At 37.1% G+C, this 24,327-nt stretch overlaps 1 protein-coding gene across 1 annotated transcript in view; it reads left to right on the forward strand.

The window, feature by feature from the left end:
- LOC122812827 (putative ferric-chelate reductase 1) overlaps positions 1-24,327 on the forward strand; it is a 232,532-nt gene that overhangs the window by 146,720 nt on the left and 61,485 nt on the right. Inside the window, exon 3 of the mRNA XM_044084878.1 lies at positions 10,172-10,263. Coding sequence (XP_043940813.1) covers positions 10,172-10,263 — 92 coding nt within the window. The remainder of the gene's footprint in view (positions 1-10,171; positions 10,264-24,327) is intronic.

The following is a 24,327-nucleotide window of genomic DNA, read 5'->3' on the forward strand; positions in this document are numbered from 1 at the left end:
TAAACATGCTATTCATTCTGAAAGGAGATCAATTTCATACTTATCTCCCAACAATCAAAGTTAATTAATCTTCTGGGAAATCAAGTCAAATTAAAAATAATGGTAGCTATCAGAGGAGAAACAGTTTGGAATTCTGTTTGATAGCACTCCTGATGTTTTACACACTGATAAAATGTGTGAAGTGATCAGTTACTTTCATTCTGAAAATTGTAAAGTGGAAATAAAAGAGTCATTCTCGAACATCTTCCCTATTTCTGGACGCCTGCTGCTGAACTCACAGAAGAGATGTTGAAAAAAATGGATAATAATGGATTGAAGATCAACTTTTATCATGAGCAAGGTTATGACAATTCTGCAACTATGGCTGGTATCCGTAGCGGTGTTCTGGGAAAAAAAATCAAAGAAATTAGTCCAAAGTCCTTATTTGTGTCTTGTGCAAACCATTCTCTGAACCTCTGTGGAGTTCTTTCTTTTGGTGTTTCATCATGTGTGATGTTTTTTGAAACTTTGGAAAAACTGTATGCATTCTTTTTATTTTCTTCTCATTGACAGAAGATATTGCAGAATGGAGGCAGAACAGTGAAAAGACTTTCCCAGACAAGATGGAGTGCTTCTTGTGTAGCTGAGTCAGCAGTAAAGACTAATTCAGAAAAGTGAATTTCAAACTTTTAAGTGCTGGGTGATACAAAATAAAATGTGGACACAAGAGGATCAGCTATGATTTTTCTCTTTGCTATATGTGATTTATCTTTTCTTTGTTTTTTTTTTCTGGTGTGAAGTTTTAGAGGAGGTTAATGACACATACAAATATTTGCAAACAGCTGGAATCAGCCTTGAACAATATATAGTAAAACTCCATGCTCTACATTTTTTCTTTTTTTTTAAATTTTTTTTAAATTGTGGAGAAGTCCGTTAACTATGTAACAGCAAAATGCAAGGAAATATATATCTGCATAGAAAAAAATCAATTTTTGAAGAAGGACGCCAAGAGAAATGACAACAGATGCAAGTCTTACATTGCTGAAAGAAATATAAAGGACAGTATGTGAAAGCCTTGATAATTTTCAACAAGAATTGGATACTTGTTCAAAAGCAATGGATCAACTAATGTCAATGTTTCCTATCTTTCAGACATTTTCTCTTATTTTAACAGAACAACAACAATTCCAGAAACTTCTAACAAGTATAATAGAAATTTATGATGACTTTTGTGGAAAAGATCTTTAGTCAAAATTTGTTCACTGCAAAGACATTGAATGCTGCTGGAATCCATCCTGAAGGAACAAATACATGGACAGTATTGCAGTTTCTGGGATTTATTGTGATGTGGGTTTTTATGAATCTCTTCCAAACTTATCCTTATGTTTAAGATTTTTTCTAACTGTTTATGTATCTGTTGTATCATTGGAAATAAACTGTTCAAATTTAAAATTAATTAATGGTGTTCTTCTATCAGCTATGAATGAAGAAAGATTGACAAATCTGGCTATACTGTCTTTTGAGCATTAATATACAAAAATATACATTTTGACAAAGTTATTGATAAATTTGAAGAAGTTAAGGCTCAAAAATAGAAATTGTAATGTGTTTATTATACTGCAACAAACCAGTTTGTAGGTGTAAGTTTTCCCTATTTCAAAAACATAATAATGTAATTTTTCCTTGTCTTTAGTAAAATATTTTTATTTATTTTATTAGTTTGATTATGCATACAAAGCTTATTAAAAGGAAAGTTTTGCTGTTTTGCCTTCTGACCATTGTTTTGTTTCACTTCATGATTATTACAAAAAACAATTGTCATAAAGGAGGAGATATTATAAAAAAAAATCTCAGCAGGGGTGTTAAAATATATTTTAAGCTCTGGATACCAAATATGTTCTGCATGCCACAGGAGTGTAGTCTGAGTTACAACAGTCTTGGAATTTGTATATATTCCTCCTATCTGCACTGAAATCTGTATCTGATGATTGTAATTATGTTAGTTATTGATTTGTTTAGTAAAACATTCTATTGGTTCCATATAAGACTCTTATTTGCTCCCTATTCTCTTGCAGTAACAATTTTTTATCTAAACAATTATAAATTTTGCATCAATTATTTTATGTAAATTAAATGTGATTGGAAAGAAAGTTACTTGTTTATAGTTTTTTAGATGAATTTCAGGCTCAGTTTCAGATAAGCAATATGGTCTTCTCTAACATTAACCGAGCTGATGCATGTTTAAAGGTTTGCATATAGATAACATTTACTCAAGGCTAAATTCCAATACAATGATGTTGCTACTTTTAGCTAGGTTAGAACCAGGATACAGGGTTTTTGCAATGGAAACCTTTCTTAACTTAGTGCATTATTCATAAATATTTCATACCATGGAAAAGGCTTGCTGTGTGATAGACTTATGTATCAAAGCCTGATGGGTTTCATAAAGATAGCAACACAGTGCAGACATTGTATAATGTCTTTCCCCATTGAATATGCATCATACCCCATGCTCAGAGTTTGTATATAAATCACTCCTCCCTGAATTTACATCATTCATAAAAAGTGCCTCTAAATACAGGCTGATTTCAAAGCTGGAGCACACGGAAATCTAATCATATATAAACTAATGACACTACATCTGGCAGCAGTGGGATCCAGCTCCCCTGGTAATATATTTCCTCATCAGACATAGCAGCATATTGTCACTGTGCAAAAAAAAAAATACTGTACAATAGAATCCTGTAATCATAATCTAAACTGTACTGCCCACTCACAATGACACTAGTAAACTGAAAAGCTACACAGTGCAAATGGAAAAGTATTATTTGTTCTTGTCCACCACTCAGTAAAACAGAATGACATCTACAAGATTCAGGGTACGTCTTGTGGCATACATGACATAGTGACAGTGCGCAAGAATGGCAAAGATGTGAATAACTAGGGATTGAGCTAAAGGATGTCATACTGTCTGGTTGTTCTGATACATTTCTATTATAAACCTAATTGCTAGATATTGTATAAACTGAATGGTTCAGAAGCATTCCACATTGTGTTTAGAGTGCATTTGGCTGTTCAGGAAACATGGTTACTATTATTGTAGTCTGTTATGACTATACTGAGATACATTTATAGGTCATTGCATTGCTATCATTGTGTTCCAATGCATTAAAATAGCTTTAACTTAACCCGTTCCACTGTTATACAGAACAGATTAACAGGTCTGTTTGAATAAGTTTACTGAATATGATATTCTGATATATCTGATTTTTTTAATTGATTGAGTTGGATTTTGTTGTCATCTTCAGCACATTACACTGATGCCCATTCTGTTCTATTACCTGCACTATTAATTGTGTTCCAGCGCAAGGTATAATATTACATGTGAACGCGTGCCTATTTTCTACTGCTACCCCAGCTAAATCGCATTGTTCATGCTTCTCACCTAGGAGGACAGGCTATAAAGTACCATTGTAATAGGTCAAGCAGATTAATCTGCATTTCTGCATGGTGTACCTCTCCTTTACCTTTTCCTAGTAGTTTATTTTCAGCGTGCACCACAGAACACTAGAAGTATGCAGAAACAATATGTGCAGGCCGGATTCAGTACTTTTCCAATAAATGAATGTTAAATAACTGTTGCAATGTTTTATATATATATATATATATATATATATATATATATATATGTGTGTGTGTGTGTGTGTGTGTGTGTGTGTATGTGTGTGTCTCTCTCGTATGTGTGTGTCTCTCTCTCTCTCTCTCTCTCTCTATATATATATATATATATATATATATATATATATATGTGTGTGTGTGGGTTCACTTAATTATCTCGAAATACTGAAATATCGAATTTCAGTATTGTGAGTCTATAAAGCTGAACTTCCAAAATAGCAAAACTTCATAACTGCGAATCCGGAAATATAGAAGCCGTGGTTGTGGTGGTGTGCTATGTGACGTGGGATGCACTTGGTACGTTGCGGTGTGTAGATATGGTTGGAGATTAAGGTAAGTGAATTTTTTTAAGGGTTTTGGGTAGAGATGTTAGTGTATCTGAGTGTGTTTGGAAATTTTAGGTGTGGGTTAGGGTAGGTAGGAGTATGAGTATGAGTGTGTAAGTGTTGAATGTGCTGGTGTTTGTACATATGTGATGTGTGCATGTGAGGTGATTGTAGAGAGTGTAGTGGTGAGTTTACTGCCTTTTTTTGTTTGGTGTGACCTCAGAGTTAGTATATATAAGTAGCAGGGACGTGGGGGGCACAGCCCCCCACATGGGGATGCAGGGAGCCCCCCCCACTTATATGTTAGGTAGGTTTGTGTATTTGTATTGTTGTGTTTGTGTGTGTTTTGTTTGTTTGTTGTAGTGTGGGGAGGATGGTGTATGTGTTGTGTGGTGTATGGTGTGTTTATGTTCACAATTTTGAATTTCACGCTTTTGTGGTATCGGTGTTTTGGTTTTTCGCTTTATAGTCTCGAGATACTGAAATTCGATATTTCAATATTTCAAGATTATACAGTGAATTTATATATATATATATATATATATATATATATATAGTTGAAGTCCAAGGTTTTTTGAGGTATTAGTGATTGTGGATTTATTTACTTAATTATTATTTATAATCTCCCTCAGATAAGGTTGACTTCAGAAGAACGTGCAGAATTAGTCAATTAGTCTTAGTGACAAATATTGAAGATCTGTATGTGAATTAAAAATCAGCCCTCCAACACACACACAGACAAACACACACACACACACACAAACACACATGCGCACACATGCACACACGCACACACACACACACACACACACACACACACACACACACACACACACACACACACACACACACACACACACACACACACACACATATACTATAGTGCACTGCAGAATGCATACTGTTCAAGTTATTTTCACTTAAAATCCCACACAGGTAGGATGTTTTCATCCCTGTACATAATGTGCTTTAGTTGAGTACCTCAGGTTACCACATGCTCCTTTTCAGGTCATACATAAACTGGCAGTTACTGGTTGAAGACATACAATGATCCATGTAAATGAGGACGCAACCATCTTCTTCATATTACCTTCTCTTAGTTGCTTGAATGGCTTAAAAGGTGTATCTCACATTTTGTGGAGGTCCATGAAAATGCTGTAAAAAGGTATTCATTATAATTGAGATGCCTTTAAAGGCTTTATATTTTTGCAGCTGCCCTGCATTCAAGAACTGATTCTCTGTGGAGGAGCTGTAGTTAAGTATATTCTACACATATGAAAATGTAGCCTGACCTTAGCAAATCATGAGCTGAACCCAATTATTCTGACTGGGTAAAGCATTATAAACAGAGTACAAGTACTGAACTAAAGAACTGCCACTGCTGTAAAGTGCTTACATGTGAGGTATTACAAGGGTGGGACGCCAAAAACTTCAACAAAACTGAGGAAAAACAATTGGGTATACTGCTACACTGCCTGGTAAAGAGCACATCTCCATTTTTAAATACTGATTATATACTTTGTACATCTGAGAAATTCAAAATAGTATTCCACTGATCGACTCAGAAAAAAAAAATCGATTTCTTTCCTAGAAGGCTAATGTAAGGTGGATATTATGGTAAAACAGAGAGCCTCTTCAGCTCAGTGTCAAGCAGTTGTTTTAAATTTTGACAGTGAAAAGGAATTTTATGGGACTCACTGTTTTTAAACTATTGTAGAGTACATATATCTTCATCCTTTCTGAAAAGATAATTATTCCAATTACACTGTTACATATTAATTCAAGTGCATGTATTAGAATAATATCCTACATGTCACCAGCTCAAACTTTCAAATGGGGTCCCAAACAGGGTTTCTTCTGTCATAGTTACTATTTAGTTTAGCTACAAAATCTGTAGCAGATAAGCTAAGGAAGGTTTTTAAGATGGAACTAGGAAGGTCATCGCTGTTAAACAGTTCTTACTGTTTATACATAGATGACCTCTGCCTACTCCCAGTAGACCTTCAAAAGTTTCTCTGAAATGTAACATCTGTTTAGTGCAGCTCTAGCTGTGTCTGAAATTTTACAGTAATTTTTCTATGTATTTCCCACCTCCACACTTACTATCAGTCTTCCTACAATTAGCCTTGTCCTATTTATTTCCTGTATGTGACCTGTGGTCTTTGACTTAAGTGATGGCCAACCAAAGGGAGCCATTATCAAAACAGAAAGAGATGTGGTTGGATCCTGACTATATACAGAATATTAGACCCCTCTGTCATTCATCAAGTCACTGAGTGGTTCACCTTAAACCACTCTCTAGATTGCTTTCACGGCAGATCCAAGGTCCACAGGGGAGAGCCAATATTAACATCAACCCCCTCCACTACAACTTGATTGGTCACTGAGTGTCTTGTCCCTATCCTGTCACTGCCATGCCCCACTGAGCATAGATAGAGTGCAATTAAGCCATTAGCCATATGGACAGTGGATGTTTCCGACTAGGACCTAATCGTTCACATTGATGACTTATGCAATCACCTTTATTGCTACGATGTTCTAACATCCTCATGCCTATACACACACACACACACACACACACACACACACACACACACACACACACACACACACACACACACACACACACACACACACACACACACACACTCACAGGAGAGGCTATCATCACTGGTTTTGTAATGCCAGCCCACAACCCAATTTTGGGCTGTATATCTGTCAACTGCAAACCTCTACTTGCGGATGCCAAGCAGCCCATCAGATCATCTCTCCAGGCTGGGTAGCCAATGTCAGCCACAGAGATCCATCATCCTGGATGGAAATATCAACCTCCTAAATCACTGCTCATACTTGGATCCTCCGAGACCTTGTTAGTACTATACCCCTCTACATCACAGGGCCAGAAAACATACTATTATAACATTAATTTTGAGAAGCATCATGCTGTCTGTATCTCACTCAAATCCCCCCCCCCCCCAAATAAACCGTGAGCAGAGCAATGCTCTGTTAAAGTTTTCAGTAAGATGAGTTACTTCTGCAGTCATGGCATGGCTTTATACTAGACAAGCAAGATAAAAAAAGAAAATGATATGGAGAACTGATCTTTGGATTGGCACTCTCTGAATTAAAAGATTGAACTAATACAGTCACTTATGCCCTATGTCCAGAATTATTGATACTACTATGATAATTCCTGGTGAAGTCACAATAAGGAGACGACAATAGATGTTTTCATGCTTGTTTTCTAGCCAGTTAAGCAGGGGAGGCTGATTGTACTGGCTGTTAGGCTGCACAACCCATTTAAAAAAAAAAGGCAAAAAATGTGCTGAATTCAGAAAGTTGACAATTATTTTTTAAATTATAATAATAGTTGACATTCTGACTTTTGTTTTTTTTTTTTTTCCCTTGGTGCTAAGACTTCAAAGCAAGAGTGTGAAGTTCTAAGAATGTATAAAAAAATCAGCTTAATCCACTAACCAGGCTGTTTTCAAAGCATTGTTTTGGGGGCTGTTTACTCCACTAATCGAAAGAGCTCTTGAAGATGTCAAAAACATAACACAATAAATGTATTACTGGGCTGCAGAGAGGAGCTCTTCCTACTAGCTCACTGCCTTGGGTGACTAAAATTGAAGGAGGGTGGTTATATGTGAGTACAGAGTCACAAGTGACAAGTGTGGGCACTTTTTTTTTTTTTATTTTTTTCAGGTACTTTGTCTACAACTGCCAGCTTGCTGGAAGGTAGTGTGTGTGTGTGTGTGTGTGTGTGTGTGTGTGTGTGTGTGTGTGTGTGTGTGTGTGTGTGTGTGTGTGTGTGTGTGTGTGTGTGTGTGTGCGTGCAAGTGCCGATTGCACATGCTAGCTTTTTTTCAGTGTGAGATCATGGTATAGTGGGAATCAGGGAATTTGCCCCTTTTTTCACTATGTAATCTCAGAATTAGTGAATACAATTAGAAAGGGGAAGCTGCAAAAAAGTAGGTTTTGTTTTTCTTCAAATCTTTCTGATTTGAAGTATTCTGAATTTGTATCTTTGTGATTCAAACTGTTTTCAGTGCATGTGTATAATTTGAAGTGTTTATACTTCAAATATCTGTCATATGATCATGGGGAGCAGTTGGAACACATTCCCCATCTGGAGAAAAGAAGACTGGTGGTGTTGGTGCATATGCACTTAATGTAGTACAGCATAACTTAATGAAATGCTAGGGGGTGGAGCTAGGGCATATATGGATTTGTGAGTCAGTGACAAGTTTCCTGCCTATCCCTTGGTTACTAATAAAAATGAAGAAATTAATGATCATTATGTACACCATTTATTTTTCATTTCATGAAATATTTCTTTAGGGAGTATAAACTTTACTAATAACTGTTACACGTGGGTTTAGTTTTGCAACATAACTGTGTAATCCTCGTACCACCCAGTCTTTCTAGGGAGTATCTATGCAGAACTAGAGGTGTTGTTGCATTTCTGTTCAGCAAAGTGTTGCCATGTTATTACTGACTGCCTTCCTTACTCTGATCATTCTCCCCACCTTTTTGGTTTTAGAATAGTCTACTTGAAATTACTCCATTGTAATCAAAACAAATGCCTTCACTGTACCAAGTTCTGGCTGCATCAAAGGTTGCCTGTGTGGCTGGTACAGGTGTCAAAGAAGTGCATTTTTTGATGACAGCTAAGCAATGGAGTTAGTCAATGGTCATGCAGTGTAATATCATTCATCTTTCCCTGTCATATGTTTATTTTTTTATTATTTATTTGTGTGGAGCTGCCCAAGGTAGCAGCATGTGCTCTTTCCTAATTTAATTAGAAATTAAAGAATAACAAATACAGCATTTATTTTTTGTTGGGGTCAGTTGTGGGCCCTGGGTGGCTGCCTGGAACACCCACATTATAATATGCCTGTGGCTGAATGACCTGTATTATAAATGCATCACACAAACCATTCTGTGGTTTTGAAATGAAACCCTATGAATTTAAATGGGCAAGAGAGCAATGCAGGTTATGGGAATCGGATATGCCAGTGCAGTCCATATGCACTGCACAATACACTCACTCACTCACTCACTCACTCACTCACTCACTCACTCACTCAAACACACACACATAAACACACATGCATGCACGAGCACGCGTGCACACACACACGCACGCACGCACACACACACGCATACATATAGTAAGATGTTGTCAAACAATGTTTCAAAGGTTGAGGTAAAAGATTTTACCCTTCATGCTGTTGTTTTGAACATACAAGCTGCAAGCAGCCATATATTTGTTCCACATGGTTCTGGAAAATTACAAGACACATGTCTTTTTAGATGCTAGCTGCCATAATAATGTCATATTTTGTCGAGATGGACTAGGCAAAATGGGCTTGCATGTACAAGTTATAAAATGGAGATTAGAACTACTAGATTACATCTCATATTTCTTTCTAAGGGATCAGAAGCATACAGTGCAAATATGCTGTATGGTGCAATTGATTCAATACCATATTTGTAGAGACATTGCTGGGACATAGATATTTCTGATAACATTATTTGTGTAGACAGTCAGGAGGCAGCTTAAGGATCTGTATACTAATATTTTATATAATTCCAAGCAATACCAAATGAATGCTTGCATAACAGGGATTGTGTCATATATAATAAATATAAAACATGTCTGTCTTTCACCAAATGGTACATTCACCTGCCTTTAAGTGGTCACTGATATACCGATATCTATGCAATGCATTATTATATGTAAGTCCAGATTTTTGGCCATTTAGTCTCCACATCTTGAGACATGGCAAAGCAGGATGTTGAGATTTCAAATGATTACTAATCATGTCTCACAGCACATGAATTTTAAGAGGTTTAAATTTTAAGACAGTATTAGGGGGAAAAGTATCTGCATACAAAATCTTACAACACCGCACAAGAAACCTTGTACCAGAAGGGATCTACTTAATATTTAATTAGCAGTTAATTTAGAAAATGACTTAATATAACCAAGCTGCAAATAACATTTACAACAATCAACAGTCACACAGGTACTACTCATAGCTGGAATACATGTTTTGGATACTGCAGTCATGTCAGGATTTACTAACCAATCACCTTCAGTAACACATTTTAAAATTATAATGCTTTACTAACACCTAATAATTTATTCATCTGTTTACTTATACCTATCTATTTTATTTCAGAATGCTGCAGCAAGCCACACATCTTCTTCATTCAAGAATAAAGTTCAAGTAAAATGGATTTCCCCAAATAGCTCAGAAGACATTCAGTTGAAGTAAGTCAAATATTATTTCTTATGCCACATAATCATGTAATTGATGCAAATGCTTTTATATCTCAGTAATATAAAATATATACTCAGGGTGAATTAGATCATAACAGAAAAGTGAGTCACATTAGGGTACAGGGATAAAGTCTTAAGGCCCAGATGACCCAAGTTCAATAGTGGCTCAGATGTCAGTTAAACCTGGCACTTGGGAGGATAAGTGTGTCCATTATGGGGGAGGGAGTGGATAAGGACTGTTTCATGTCACAATCAATTGGAGGAGGGGCACCACTGTAAGGCATGACTCAGGGACAGGCATTTAGCCAGTAAACTGCTTCCATCTCAACAGTCCAGATTTTCACAGAATGTCAAAATTTTTGGTTCATATTTTTGGTTTGTTCCTCATAATATTTGTGGTTTTCTGGCAAATCACTGGGATGATTTGAGGATTGAAGTCACTAAATACTAGCATACATTTCAGTTTCAGACTTCAAATCCTTTAGAAAATGCATGTTAAAACAAACCCTGTTACTCTAGCAACACTCTAAGTTTATAAGTGCAATATTTAAAATATGTCCCTATTTTTGATCCTTTAACCCCCCCCCCCCCATTTTGTCAGGCTTTGTCCAGATTTCTTGTACTAAGAGGTTGAGAGGTATGGGAAGGTGCATTTTGAGAGTGCCGTGTATTCCACATTGATACAGGTTGCTCATCCTCCTCACACAGAGGGGGAATTGCTGGGATGCCAGCAAGGACACAAAAAAAGCCTCATGGCTGCCTGGATGATGGTCCATCTGGATAGCATGATGTAGATGAAAAAATGTAAAGAGTCCCTTTGGTGGAGGCCTGATGCTCATCAAACACAGTGGCAGAAAGCATCAAGAAAAAAATCAGTACAGATGGATCTGAATTTTACTTATAGTCAGTGTGAATACAGAGCCACACATTTGCTGATATGGATTTCTAACCCTTGGGCAGTGGTAGAGGTATGTGGAAAATAAAGTACATTATCAAATTTAGACTAATAAAAACACATCAGGATATTTTCATGTAAAAGGGTATTTCAAGAAAAATTCAGTTCATGTCTAATGAAGAAGTCTTGACTTTTTATACTGTTTTCCTTCCCATATGATCAGTTTCCAGCTGCTAATTAATGTTACACAGAATTTGGTCTTTGAAAAGGTGAAGTGCAGTTCTGTCATAACAGCAAGTCAATTAAAAAAAAGTTAACAGAACAACCAGTTTTGCAGCAAGAAGCATGAATCTCTAATGCCTGTCAGGATTGGCTGACTGATTGACTGTACTTGTCTGTGATTTAACAGGGACAGTGCAAATATAAGAGGCAAAAATCTGGGACATTCTGTAAGCTCTGGGACAGAGGAAAGGTGTGTGTGTGTGCATGTGTGTGTGTGTGTGTGTGTTAATGTGTGTGTCAGTGTGTGTGTTTGCATATGTGCATGTTTATGGGGTAATAAATGAAGTGGGTGCCTTTATCAACATGCTACATGGGCTGCAAGTAATGATTACAACAAGAAAGTGTTGGTTACCACTAGCACTAACGCCTTGTGATTCATAGACATGCAAATTTGACCAGAGCAGTTTCAGCATGTGCAGTAAATGTTTTCTGAATCCGGGCCTTATTCTTTAACAATATTTTGCTGATGAATGTCATATGTTACTGTAAAGTTTGCCGTATAACGTCACTGGAAAATGTTTATGTACTGCTTCCAAGTGATGTGTTTGTTCTCTGCTGCTATGTCAATTGCAGACATAGACATCATAGGCATTTATGTTTATTTTGTCCCATTTGCCAGTAATCATAGTGGTGTTATATTATGAAGTTAAAAAGAAAACATGTTATTTGGAAAAATCAGCAAATTTATTTCAATTAAATAGAGACTATTATCAGTCCTCTAATTTCAAGCACATCATAGGTTCATAGGTTCATAGGTAGGTACTAGGCTATTGGCCCAAGGGCCTATGTAAGCCTAGCCAACAAGTTTTCCTGGCTTAAGCCACCCAAGAAAGTTATTTTCCTGTGCCACTGTCGAGCAGAGACACAGAAGTGATCCCCGGGGTATATTTCCTATTTCCCATCCACTCATCAAGATTTTTCTTGTAGAGTGCTAATGAAGAACTTTGCTTGCCACAGATGGGTAGCCTGTTCCAGAGTATGGGAAGTCTCTGGGACAGGAATCTATCCCTCCAGCATGTCCTGTTTATTGTGGTGACAAGGTTTAGGTCCCTAGAGCATGTAGCTCTGAGGGACTGGGATTTCTTTATGTATAGCATGTCCAACAGCTCTGGGTATGACATAGCTTTATATGTTAGGCAGAGATCACCTGGAGTAAGTGATATGCTACAGAGTAAAGCTTGATTTTTTTGAGGCGGTCAGTGTAGGGCATTTGTTTGAGCCAAGTAATCCTCTTTGTGAGGTACTTCTGTGGCCTTTCCAGCTGCTGCAGATGTCTTGTGAGGTACATTCCAAAAGGGGCGTTATACTCTATAATGGGTCTAATGAGTGTCGAGTAGAGGGGAACAATGACCTCTTTTTTTCTGGATGCGAACCCTTTTATGATGAGGTGTGCAATGTAGAAGGACTTCCTGACTACTGTGGCGATGTGACTATCAAAGGAGAGACTACTGTCCACCTGGGTCCCAAGGTCTGTTATCACACATTCAGTGTTAAGTAGATTGCTGCCTATGTGGTAGTTCATGGGTATAGAGTTTTTGCCAAAGGAGATGACACTACATTTTTTGGCATTGAGCTTGAGGCCATGGCTCTGGTACCAGGCATCTGTCTCAGTGAGACCCTTCTGTAGGATGTCCACATCATTTGGGGACTTGACTATGGCTCCTAGTTTGCAGTCATCTGCAAACTTCATTAGCCAGAGGCCTTCTGTGTTAGCCTGTACTTCAGAGAAGTAGATACCAAGCAGGAGAGGTCCCAGGACAGAACCCTGTGGTACTCCACTTGTCACTGCTTTGAGGTCAGATTTGGAGTCTGCAACCTTTACAGTGTGGGTTCTGTCAGTGAGCCAGTTGGCAACCCATCTTGTGATGTATGGATTTATACCTAGTTTAGTGAGTTTAGCTATAATTCCAGAATGGAGGATGGTGTTGAAAGCCTTGGCGAGGTCAAGATAGGCTGTGTGAACCACCTTACCCTCATCTACGGCTTTGGTGACTGCCTCAATATCAGATAAAGAAAATACATTTATTTTGCCAGAAATAGCATTTGTAGAAGTGGGAGTGATTGACCCTTTGCCTGAATGTCTAGGATTATCTATAAGTTACAAATTTATATCAGTAGGCAAATGACAATGAAGATTTGTATTGTGTTTCCCCTTGGAAATGTTGACATCTCTGACACTGAGATGAGAACTGTTACATTTTTCTATATATTTGCCAGAAAAGTTACATATCCTTCAGTCATGTGGCCAATATGTATGCCTGTTAAATTTTAGAAGCTGGATTTTTTTTCTCACTATTTTTTCCCTTAGCATCCCTGGAAGAATCCTATATGCTGTTTTGCAAAGCTCTCGTTTCAATGATTGATTCATAACTTTGTGTTTTCCTCATAAAATACACTTTCCAGTAGTAAATAAAATGTGCTACTTTTGACATATACCCATTACAACTTTTCCATTCAGTAAATAAAAAAAAAATAATCTGCTGGATCAGTGTCTCAGTCAGTTGTACACAATTGCATTGGCTGAACAGCATGGGCATTGTCACTGCAAATAGTCAAACTCAAATGTCATTCCTTGTCTGATATTCACTTCAGGTAAACAGGTTGCATTGGCACAGGTGCAGACTGGTTAGAGACTGATTTAGTTATTCACAGCTCATGTTGGGTAGATTGGCCCTAAATAACATTACACTTAGATTGATACTTATTACGAACCAGTTGTACATGTCCTCTGTTTCACCTTACTATGGTGCCATCTCTTGTTTGCACCATGTAAGAATGGGGTTCAGAAGCTTTTTGCACAGTAACAGCTGTTGCGGTCTACTTTTTCTTCCCCATCTAACTTTAAGCAGACCTGACTGCATACATCTTCACTTTTGCCTTCAGAGTTAGGGAACAAGCAAACAATAATTAGGAAAAAGCAATTAAGTTTGTACATTTGTTACATATTTGGAACTATTAACGCAGTGCTTTTATAAATACATTCTGATTTTCGAGGGGATAGAGCAAAAGTCTGAGAAAAAATGAGGGACTTCCCTCCAAAATCTTGACAGTTGAGCGGTATGGCAGACCTTAGCATCATGTAGAATAACATTGGTCATAAAATGTTTTTTGCATGACAGTTTGTTTTTTGTTCATTTTGTTTGACTATATCATATGTAATAAGTAAATGTACAAGTCTTGACTTTAACTTTGGCATGTCAGTTGATATCTGTCTTAGCATAAGTAAATCTCATCTCTGGGATGGTTTATGCACAACATGGAACTGACACTTGGACACCAGGTTAATAATGTATTGGTTGATATGTGATGACAACACTGGCATCCTGACTCTTTCTTAACATCTGGTAAGACCCCAATGACTTTTGTGTATTTGACATATCACTTCTGCACTCTGAGATGAGATGAGGGAGACTATTATTCTGTCTAGAAATAACAACAAGCAATTTCATTCAGATAACTGTACTCTGACCATGTAGTACATGTGTGAGCTGTTAAGGTAGAGTCTAACAATTTGTCTATCCATTTCACACTTTTAGAATAACAGTTTGCAATTCTGGACTGTTTAGTGTTTAAGCTTGTCTAGTCTTTTGATACTTACGATTCTTGTCATCATAATGCTTTGCACATAAGCAGTAATATCATCTTTAGGGTTAAACAATGGTTGGTTATACATATCCATATGATTTCTGGACAGCATACTAGCAACATGTTTGTCTGCCAGACATGTGCTTCTGTGACAACAAGTCAAGTCTTATTAACATTCTTTGGCACCTCCGTGGCACTTTGTGTATGTCATACAAGTTAATTAGTTGACCAGTGGTTTGTAATCAGAATGGAGATGGAAAGCCATTCCAGTGGTCTAGAGGGATAAAGCCCTGGCTATGATGTAGGCAACCAGGGTTAAATTAGCATCTCGGGTTACTGACAGAGCGGCAGGGAGTTATGGGCATGCCCATCCTGGGAGGACAGTGATATGTCTGCAAATCTTGGTGATGATCCATAGTGAAGGGAGTATGTCACCAGAGGAGGCATGGTCAATGGCTAGTGGTGGGCCTGTCTGAGCTGCTGTAGAGGTGAGGTGGCACACCGCATGTCCACTTTGCAAGTTTGCCCTGGACCATACCACAAAGCCACAATGGGGAGGAGAATAAACAGGTATATCCAAGCAAGTTACCCCCAGACAGAAGTTCAGCAGTGCCAAACCACATTGCCTTCAGTCCATGATCAGCTGCAGCAATTACCAGAGTAGGTCTGGAGGGTCATGTAGTAGCTGGAAGACACAGTGCAGATGGGGCACGAGGGCCAGGCCAGTAACAGTGATGTGTGGGATGGGAAAAAGAGGCAAATAAAAAATAAGAATAGAAGTAGAAACTTTCAAGCCTAATAAGTAGCTGCAGAATGTTTCACTTATCCACACACTTGGTATGCATTCTTTTTAAGTATGTAAGCATCTGTTCAACAGCAATCAGCATTCTGGATCAACAAGCAATTAGGCATATAACTTGCCCATCTGTTTGAAATATTGCTGCACCTAGTCTGTAACTGCTGTCATCAGAATTTACTATTGCCTGTTTAATGACATCATAGTAGACTAAATCTGGAGCCATAGTTAGCATTTTATTTCTTTTCTGATTGCCTGGACTTGAGCAGGAACCCATAAACAAGGTTCAATTTTATTTAGCCAGTCTGATGAAGGATGAAGAATGGAAGACAGGTCAGGTACAAATTTGGCTAAGTAAATGGTCATGTGTAGGGCTTGTCACTGTTCACCCACATATTAGATTACACAACAGTGATATTGTTCTGACTTTTCTTGCATCTGGTTTGATTCCACTAGTATGTCTGCATTTCATTAAGTACAGCAGCTGTATTTTATTAAAACAGTACTTGTCTTGGTTCAACTTTAAGCCAAAGTTTATAATGGTTTGGATTATAGTGTCCAGCCATACATCATATATATATTTGTCAATCCCAAACAAACAGCAACAACACCATCCAAACCCAAAAGTAAATTAGTCATTTTACATAGAAAGATTTCAGGGACTGAGGTTATACCAAATGGAAACTTCTTAAAATTCAACATCCCTACTGCTGTAAAAGTTGTCAGTCTCTGAATTTCATTATCCAGTGGCATTTACTTTTTCTTTTGAGATTGGAGATAGGATCTGAGTTGCCTAGACATAATAAGTCTTACTAGGCTTAATTATGTTGCCTGCTAAAACCAATTGCTAGAAAACAGAAAGCAAAGTCTAAAATAACTATTTGAAGTATTGAATATCATAAAAGAAGTAAATGAAATGGAAGAGGGATCTTTAGAAAAGAGACTGATCAAATGATATAGAAATAAATGGAACTTGTGGGAACAATGCATGCAGAATCATGTTCAGGAGGAGGAAGAAGAGTGAGGTTTAAGTGAAGGCAGGAATTGCACAATTTATGTAATGCTGGATGGATGTGCTTACAAGGAAAGAAAGATATGTGATTGATACTATGTGATGGAAAAAATGTGAATAAGGTTTGTTTTATTTTCTGTTAATTTATGTTTGCTTACGTCTTAATTGATCATTTAATAAAGGTGTTTATAAAATACAAGAAATAGAAATGAAGTCATTGTCATCAGTTCCAAGCCATTTTTCAGTTGTCAGTAAAACTTGTCAGTTTAATTACCTATTTAATGAAAATCTCCCATCAGAATGAATTTCAACTTTTGCCACACTTTCTATCACAAAAAGGTTAACTTATTAAAATTTTCATACCCCATTATTATGTTTCACTTAGACATTAATTAAATATTTCTTTTTAAAAGAATATAACTGTTGCTATATATCCTCTGTCTTGACTTTATACAAGTTTATCCATGTAAAATGTGGGTTAAGATATGCACAAAGCCATATAAACAAGAGCATAGGAGTTACAATTAAAACATCCCTCACATATCCCAGGATGCCTTCTAAATAGCATAAAACATAACATATCAGGGCCTCCGGAATTGCCATTTAACTATAGCCTCCAAACAGGCTTCATGCCTCATGAACAGAGAACAGCAACAGTCATCCCTCTGTATAATGTTGGGCCATCTATAGACCCTGCAAACTACAGACCCATAAGTCTCACTAGTCTTATATGTAAAACCATGGAAAGAATTATCATGGAAATGATCAATAGTGATAAAGTAAACCTCCAGACACTGGACCCAACCCAGTTTGGTTTTGTAAAGAGCAGATCATGCCTACTCAACCTGGTAGATTTTTTTGAGAAGGTCATTGGATGGATGTGCTTACAAGGAAAGAAAGACAGGTGATTGATAATATGTGATGGAAAAAATGTGAATAAGGTTTGTTTTATTTTCTGTTAATTTATGTTTGCTTATGTCTTAACTGATCATTTAATAAAGGTGTTTATAAAATACAAGAAATAGAAATGAGGTCATTGTCATCAGTTCCAAGCCATTTTTCAGCTCTCAGTAAAACTTGTCAGTTTAATTACCTATTTAATGAAAATCTCCCATCAGAATGAATTTCAACTTTTGCCACATTTTCTATCACAAAAAGGTTAACTTATTAAAATGTTCACACCCCATTATTATGTTTCACTTAGGCATTAATTAAAATATTTATTTTTAAAAGAATATAACTGTTGCTATATATCCTCTGTCATTGGTAGATTTTTTTGAGAAGGTCACCAAAGCAATGGATGAGGGCAAAATCATTAACACTGCCTACCTTGGCCTGGCCAAAGCATTTGACACAATACTCCACTCTGGCATTGTTGACAAACTCAAGAGACTAAGTACAAACTTGTATGTCACCAGCTTGATAGCCAACTGGCTCATAAACAGGATCCAGGAAGTTAGAATTCGGGAGTCCACTTCCTGAAAGAGGCCAGTCACAAATGGAGTCCCTCAGGGATCAGTCCTTGGACCGCTCCTTTTTGGCATTTACTTCTCTGATGTCAGGGCCAATGTCAGTGGTCTCTGGCTGACTAAAGTTGCAGATGATTGCATATTAGGAGCTTTTATTGAATCAAACACTGACACAAATGTTCTCTAGGAGGGCTGGCACAGACAAACAACTGGTGTCATGAACTAAAACATTTATTCATTTCATATTAACATAAATTTAATATTTACATTTATATTTACACATTTGATTTATTTGATTGGTTGTAGATTATTATTACTAGCTGCTTCAGAAGTATAGCACCATGTGTAACTTTAAGAAGGGGGATGTATTTAATGAGTTTCGTTAACTGCTGATTGTTTAAGTGGCGCTCATGAAATATTTTAATGGGTATATAAGTGGTCAAGCTATGAAATTCATTATTCTGAAGAAGTCTGCTTAGTACGGATGAAACCTAGGTAAACAGTAATTTTATCGTTTTGTGATCGTGTTGTTAATAAACTGTGGAATTGTGGAATTGAAGTTTGGTCATCATTCAGTACCTTTTGCCATTTTGGAATTTGTTTCGGTATTTTGGAGTTTATTTATGGTTGTGCTGTGCTGTGAGCTGTACCTGGGACGATTGGAACTCACATCCATTTAATATAAATGCCAAGATATGCATGATAGTATCCTTTGGGAAGTCATTACCTGTGGTAACTATCATATTGACAACACAAGCGTTAGACTTGACCCAGTAGTCAGGGACTTAGGGACACACATACTGCAGATAGTAATCTAGACTTTGACCATCACATGTCTAGAGTAGAGAGGAAATCATTCTATGCTACGCAACTTATAAACAAAGGTATGGCATCTAAGTCTAACAAAGTCATTGTTCCACTGTATTCAGCATTCATCAGAGCTATCATTGAGTACAGTGCCCCCTTTGGTATGTACCTAACCAAGCATATCCAACAACTGGAACATCCTTAGAGGTTCCTCACTAAAAGAATACAAGGATTAAATAAAATGTCCTTTGCAGACCACCTCAAGGCTCTATCCCTGTATTCTGTCTCCTACAGGCTTTTGAGCGGAAATCTATGTCTGACATACAAGGCATTGACAGACCCCACTCTGATGGACCTCCTGCATATTCACAAAACAAACAGCACCAGAATTACCCCTTCTAAAGACTGAAACCTTGCCTGTGATATAAATAGGACCTGCTGGAGGGACAGGTATTGAGCCCAGAGATTACTCTGGAACAGGCTCCCCATCCATGTGAAGCAGAGTTCCTCCCTAATCCAATTCAAGTGCAACTTGGACAATTGGATGGGGAACAGGAAATTCATCCCTGGTTTGGCACCTATGTCTCTAATGGACACAGGCAACCTGTAAACATTTCATGCCCCAGTCCCTAGCTTGTAAATGTTTCATCTCCCAAGCCCCTGCTTACACTTATGAAGAGTATCAGAACTTGTCAGAGATTTGGGATGCATGACTAGGCTTTAGAAGGCCCTTGTGATTGTTAGCCTACTCCAGAATGATTACCCACCAAAATAAATGTGTCTATATGTATGAATTTACACTTATAAATACCACAGCAGGCTATATGACCAATAGTGGCACTAATATTACTATCCTTAAGTCTCTCTATATTGTATTTAATGTTAGACACACCCTAAAAAATGTGTTTTTTCACCCATTTTTCTACTGTATCATTAAAACAGTCAAACACTTTCCATTGTCTATCAATGATGTTCTGTATATCAATGCAATCAACAGTAGAGGCCAAACACATGGCCCTATTAAAACATGTGTTTTAATTTTTAATGCTAGTACCTTTTTTTAAAGTTTTTTTTTTTTTAAATCAGTGCAAAACCTCCAGCCCTCTTGTTAATAAACCTTACAGTTGACTTCCTCTATAAGAGTTCTAGGATACTATCTCTAAATAAACATACTCTTGAGGCTATCAACATCTATTTCAAATCTACAGTCATCAGAGAGCATCTTGGATAATCTAATAAACTGTTACTTTTGTTACGGTACACTTCATTCAATAAGGGTGCTTTCTATTATACTGTATATAAGGACAGAAAAATATTGGCTTTCTATAAATATTAGGCCCAAACAATTATTATTATTATCCTGCAATCCTGCAATTTCTATATTGTCAAATCTAAAAAAATATATAACATTTTTGTAGTTGATTCTAAATTTTGAAATAATTCCTCATGTTTGTTAGTACTGTTTTTCCAAATTAAAGCATATTACTTAAAAATAATACAAACATACTGATCATGTTTAAATACCTGATCAGTTTCTCACTAGCACTTAGGTTTGCAAAAATGTGAGCAATGATTTGCAAGAGTGATGTCCTATATTTTTTTTATTCTCAAAATTCATTAAAAAAGCAGTTGCACCCTCAAGGCCTATTATTTTCACCAGTTGGAGTAAAATTGAACCCCTGGATGTTTGTAATGACAGGAAGTTAAATGGTAGAATGAATGTCTTCACTCTAGTATTAAGAGATTCATGCCATCTTTTCAACATTTTGTGACACTTTGATTATATTAGAGATGTATTAATAGTTATAATGAATATTAGTGACCTTTTTATACCACAGGATATAGGCCCTCAATGTTTTAGGGAGTTATTCATCTGGCAGTTAGCTTAAAGGACTAAGAAGCTGTTAGCAAGCTATTTCTGGTGGTTTGCACATAAAACTTGCACATATTAATGAATGTTTATATAGTTTAATGCCCTATATAAGCATTCATTAATATGTGCAAATTTTGTTCGGTTTCTATTTGGTATTGTGAAACTTGTAAGACCAAATACCAGAGGGGGACATTACAGGAATTATATAGAGGAAAGTGAAATTAAGTGTCTAATAAAACTAGCTGCAACCCATTGACCATGCCTTAATGAAATGGTATCCTTAAAATCAACATTAGTGAGGAAAGCTACCTCATAAGTACTGTGTACTTTAGCCTGTGTGTGTGTGTGTGTGTGGGGGGGGGGGGGTTCAACTATATAGTATATATATATATATATATATACATATATATATATATATATATATATATATATATATATATATATATATATGTTTGAAAGCAAGTCAATGGATAAAATGTGGTTGATTGTTTATCTTAAATCATTTTTAAGTTTACATTTGATGAATGTCTTGGAATTTGAAATGTGTTTTTTTATAAATGATGTTTAAATGTTTTTGTGTTAAAAGGTATTCGTAGTGCATTTCATTTGAGCATTAAGGTCGTTGTATTTTTACAGAATTGTGAAGGGTGATGACATCACTTATTTTTAACAGTATTTAAAGGCTGTACTTGGAGTGCAGCTAGATTCTGATGAAGTCCCCAGTTTAGGGGATGAAAGCACTTAATCTATGTTTTTGTTTGTTGGAAGAATAAAAACAGCTTGGACTGAAGAGTTTGGCTGACTGAAAGTGTTTCCTACTGCTTCACAGTGTATGTTTTGGACTTTTTTAGTTATATTTTTTACACTGTGGTTTCTTTTCTTTTTTTTTTGTAGGATTACTGAAAGTATTATGTTGTTGATTAGACTGTAGGATCATTAAAAATAAATGAAGTTTGTCTTGGTCCCATTCAGTAATAACATGAGACTAATTGACATTCGACGACTTTTATTAATTTTAAACATAACTTTATTACATAATTTCAAATACTATTTATAACATAATAACCTTGTAATCACACCATGTAAAATTCATTATAATGTACATCAGGGCACTGTTTCCTGCTCACCCTGCCCAAATAGGCAGCATCTATACCACCACACACTTATTTCATCAGTCAAGCATCGTCCATAAGCAGTGCCCATACATCCACTCACTTATCATTCAAGCAATTTGCTACTGTTTGCTTTATTTCTCAAATTATTGTGTCAACCCCAACACCAAGAAGAGGAACAAAAGAGGGACAAGCCTGCCCCTCTTCTCTGCCCAGTGCCCACCTCTATAACCATACCAAACAAAAGAAAATTGGGAAGGGAGGGCAGGTTACAAGTCCACACCAAATGCAATTCCTCCTAACAGTTACACTCCTATAAATGCCTAAGTCCCAGCCTAAATCTACCTCACTAACTCTACAGTCCCCTCATAAATTAGCACTTCTCTTTCCAACTAAACAAGAATATCTCTATTCCATATCCTTAAATCCCTACCTTAAAATACCACCCACCCTATTTAACTCTATATACCCTTGCCAAACATGTCCCTGGACAAATTGGTTTCTTTACAAACCTCATTAATAATAAATTAGGTTTCATGTTGGTTCATTAAATTAAATGAAATACCTAAACTTTGGACTAAGCAAATATAAACCTGGTTATAAAGTAACTTAGGTTTTAATGCCAAGCCTGGGGACTACTCTTCCATCAGTCCTCACTGGCAGAAAAGAATAAACCAGATGATACAGACAAATAGTATAATCATTTCAACTTTTGGAAGATAGCAAAGAAAAGGAAATTACCGAACCCGCAAGAAGAACACTCTCTGTAGAATCTCTAGCATTCAAGCATGAGCAGCAATAATAAGGTTTATGTGAGCAAAGGTGGTGGCAAAGCCCTGGACAAGAACTACAACACATGATGTAATATGCTGTAGGTTGTTTTGAAGTATACCTGTGCAATGTTAAATCCTTATACTCACAAAGGTGTGTGCTGTCAGTTCCTTGCAGTGATGTGCACGTGTGCTGTCGGTTCCTTGCAATAACTTACATGCACAATGATATTTCCTTGCAGTGACATACATGTGCACTTTTTCTTTGCAGTGTCATACATGTGAACTGTCAATTCCTTGCAGTAATATACACGTTGTACAGAAAGCTTCCTATATGGCCCACCTCACTAGTAAGGGTATCTCATATAAGGACAAGGTGGTCAAAACATCCCTGTATTCTTCCCTTATAAGGCCCATTACTGAGTACAATGCCCCTTTCGTCATGTACCTCACAAAGTACATGCAGCAGCTGGAGAGACCACAGAGGTTCCTCAGCAGGAGAATCCAGACCCTCAAACATCTACCTTACACAGATAGCCTAAAGCCTCTCTTCCTCTATTCAGTCTCCTACAGACTCCTCAGAGGTGACCTCTGTCATACAAACCAATCTGAGTCCCGTCTTGATGGGACTGCTGCATATCTGCAAGGCTAGCTCCACTCAAGTAACCCACATGTGACCTAAACCTGGTCGGTGACATCAATAGAACTTGTTGGCAGGACAGATTTGTATCCCAGACTCTCCCCCTTTTGTGGAATAGACTTCCACTCCATGTCAAGCAGAGTACCTCATTAATGCTTCTTAAGTGCAAACTGGATAACTGGATGGGGAACAGAAAATACACCTCTGGGATTCCACCTGTGTCCCTACTAGAGAGGGGAATTGGGTGCTGACTAGTCGGAACAATGGGCTAAATTCTTGTAAGGACCTCAGGGTCAATAGCCTTGTAACTTGCTATGATCCTATGATCCTTTGATCCTATGTGACCTGTCAGTTTCTTGCAGAAAAATGCATTCACACAGTCAGTTCCTTGCAGTAACATAGATATGCACTGTCAGTTCCTTGCACTAACATGCATGTCCTCTGTCAATACCTTGCATTGATATACTTGTGCATTGTCAGTTCCTTGCACTGACATACATGTGCACTGTCAGTTCTTGCAGTGATATTCATGTGTATTGTAAGTTCCTTGCAGTGATATACATATGCACTGTCAGTTTGCTGCACTGACATACATGTGCATTTTCAGTTCCTTGTACTTATATAAATGTGAGCTGTTAGTTCCTTGCAAAGATATATATGTCCACTGTCAATTCCTTGCAGTGATACACATGCGCGTTGTCAATTCCTTGCACTGACATGCATGAGCATTGTCAGTTCCTTGCACTAATATAAATATGCACTGTCAGTTCCTCAAAGTGATATGCATGTGCACTATCAGTTCCTTGCAGTGATA

Source organism: Protopterus annectens, chromosome 10.part0, assembly GCF_019279795.1.
Source record: "Protopterus annectens isolate FY-2018-M chromosome 10.part0, PAN1.0, whole genome shotgun sequence".
Classification (NCBI taxonomy): domain Eukaryota; kingdom Metazoa; phylum Chordata; order Ceratodontiformes; family Protopteridae; genus Protopterus; species Protopterus annectens.